Source organism: Neltuma alba, unplaced genomic scaffold, assembly GCF_004799145.2.
Source record: "Neltuma alba isolate B1F8T4 unplaced genomic scaffold, ASM479914v2 tig00012894_pilon, whole genome shotgun sequence".
Taxonomy (NCBI): domain Eukaryota; kingdom Viridiplantae; phylum Streptophyta; class Magnoliopsida; order Fabales; family Fabaceae; genus Neltuma; species Neltuma alba.
Genome location: NW_021637266.1, coordinates 67,804 through 70,765, shown reverse-complemented (window position 1 = coordinate 70,765; position 2,962 = coordinate 67,804). Strand labels below are relative to the sequence as shown.

Below are 2,962 nucleotides of genomic sequence, written 5' to 3'. Positions count from 1 at the left end.
CATCCATGACATATCTCTATCAGCATCAGATACGTAGGTTTTTTTTTTTTTAAAAAAAAAAGAAATGTGTTTTTTTGGCCCTAAAAACACACAACTTATTGTAACTTGTAAGGTTGTTCATTTGCAGGTCTGGCACTGCCACCAGCTGTAAATAAAGCCCTCTCTCAACTCGCTTCTTCCTTCTTCTTTCCCTCGTTCAGTTCCAATGAAATGGGTTTGTTTTCTGATAGATGGCCATTTCCCCAATCCCTCTCTTCTTTCCATTATTATGCTAATTTCAGCCCTTCTTCACAAGTCACCATTAAAACCCTCTTCCCTCTCTCTCTGTAAAATCATTTCATTAGCAGACCCCACTCCGCTAGCACTAGACCCCATCCAGTGACCAGTGCCTCTCTCTTATATTCTCTCATATCAATCAAATAGGATCATTTTGGAAAAAAAACCAATTGGGTGGTCTATTTATTATATTCTTAATTCTTGATTTTTGATTAATGTGGAATTCAAAAACCCTTTTTGTTTTATTTTGCCACCCCTGTTTTTTCTTTGTACTTGGCCACCCTCTCTCTCTCTGTCCCAGCCTCTTCTATATCAAAGAGTACTCATCCCTCCTTTTTCACCCTGAACCTTTATTCTCTCTTTCTCTCCACAAGCTTCTTCAAATCCCTCCGGTGTCTATAAATAGAGGAAAACGTTTTCATCGTCTTGTAGCATTTCCCAATCTTTTTCTCCCTTCTCTGCCTCTCTTCGGATTCCTAACAGGAATTTTGAGCGAAAATGAGAGAGTTTTGGACCTCTTTGGCATCGTTGCTGGGTGTGTTTGCTTTCTCTCAGACTCTTCTTCAGACGGTTTTCCCGCCGGAGCTTCGGTTCGCCACCATCAAGTTCTTCAACCGGATCTTCCACTGCTTCTCCTCGTACTGCTACTTCGATATTACAGAAATCGACGGCGTCAATACCAACGAGCTCTACAACGCCGTCCAGCTCTACCTCAGCTCCTCTGTCTCCATCACCGGAAGCCGCCTCAGCCTTACCCGTGCCCTCAACTCCAGCGGCTTCACCTTCGGCCTCGCGCACAATGACAGCATCGTCGATACTTTCAACGGCGTCAATGTGCTCTGGGAGCACGTCGTCACGCAGAGGCAAGCCCAGACCTTCTCGTGGCGGCCGCTGCCGGATGAGAAGCGAGGGTTCACGCTTCGAATCAAGAAGAAGGATAAATCTCTGATTCTGAATTCCTACTTGGAATACATTATGGAGAAAGCGAATGAGATTAGGAGGAAGAATCAAGAGCGGTTATTGTACACGAATTCAAGAGGTGGGTCCTTGGACTCTCGGGGTCACCCTTGGGAATCGGTGCCGTTCAAGCATCCCAGCACGTTCGATACTTTAGCCATGGACCCAGAAAGAAAGGAGGAGATCATGGAAGATCTGCAAGATTTTGCGAATGGCCAATCGTTTTACCAGAAAACGGGTCGGGCTTGGAAGAGAGGTTACCTCCTGTACGGCCCTCCAGGAACCGGAAAATCCAGTATGATTGCTGCAATGGCGAATTATCTCGGGTATGATATATACGACCTGGAACTAACAGAAGTTCATAACAATTCAGAACTGAGGAAACTTCTGATGAAGACGAGCTCTAAATCCATTATTGTCATCGAAGACATTGATTGCTCAATCAACCTGACCAACAGGAAGAAGAACAGCAACAATAGTAGTTCGAGGAATTACTATGATCCCGGTGCTGAGATACGTGGTGCGTGCGGCTCTGCTTGTGGTGAAGATGGTGGGAATTCAATAACGCTTTCTGGGTTGTTGAATTTCACTGATGGGTTATGGTCTTGTTGTGGGAGCGAGAGGATTTTCGTGTTCACCACGAACCACATTGAGAAACTGGACCCTGCTCTGTTACGAAGTGGCAGGATGGATATGCACATTTTCATGAGCTACTGTTCATTCTCAGCTCTCAAGATTCTGCTGAAGAACTATCTGGGACACGAAGAAGGTGACTTGGAGGACTCAGTGATGAAGGAACTAGAGCAAGTTGTCGACAGGGCACGCATGACTCCGGCTGATATCAGCGAGGTTTTGATCAAGAACCGGAGGTTCAAGGAAAAAGCAGTGAAGGAATTGTTAGACACACTGAAGCTGGCAGCAGAAAGGAACCAAAAAAATGGAGTTCTGAGAGGAACAAATGGCGGGGTCGAAGACGAAGAGGAAGAACAAGAGAAAAGAGCTCTGGAGAGTCCTAAAGAAGAGTCGGAGATAGAGGACAGTTGCAGCAAGGGAGGTGAAGAAGCAGAGGAGGAAGAAGAAGAAGAGAAGATCAAATGAATACAACAACACACAAGACAGATTCTGCATTTGATGTTCAAAAAGTTTTCTAAGGGTAAGCTCATGGGAGAGACAATATAAGATAGAATATGAAACAGCCTGTAGTAGTGGGGGCGAAGTAAAGTAACAACCTTTGAAACAAAGTTGAAACATCTGTGACATAAATTATGATTATGATTATTATTATTATGATTATTATTATGATGTGTTTCTTTTCCCTCCTTAGCTATGATATGAATGAAATGAGCATTAGTTAATGAGTACAAGTAGGTAAGATTGTGATATGTAGAATTGGGAAGTGTTTGTGCGTGGGGGGCTTTACAACCTGACATGCTTGGTAAGCCAGCTGGGATATTGGTCAACATCTGGGGTGCACATGGCTTTGGCGTAGGGTAGGAGCTTGATTTGATGGGGACTTTGTTAGGGGAATATAGCAATTTATAGATTTCTTTCTTTCTTTCTGGTTTATAAGCTTATCTCACTGAAATTGAAAATGAGACTCCTTGATGACTAACTATCTTACTGGGGCTACATTCAACTACCATCATCATCATTGTCGTTGTCCCAGATGGCTCACCTTAATTTGGTGTAATAAGCTGCCCCTGTTCTTGCTTTTTAAAGTTGTTTCATA

General features: G+C 43.7%; 1 protein-coding gene across 1 annotated transcript; it reads left to right on the top strand.

Moving 5' to 3' along the window:
• Positions 1–594: 594 nt before the first annotated feature.
• LOC114732248 (AAA-ATPase At5g57480-like) lies at positions 595–2,632 on the top strand. Its single transcript, XM_028919545.1, has one exon. The coding sequence runs from the start codon at positions 775–777 to the stop codon at positions 2,329–2,331; it is 1,557 nt and encodes a 518-aa protein (XP_028775378.1). The 5' UTR covers positions 595–774; the 3' UTR covers positions 2,332–2,632.
• The last annotated feature ends 330 nt before the right edge of the window (positions 2,633–2,962 follow it).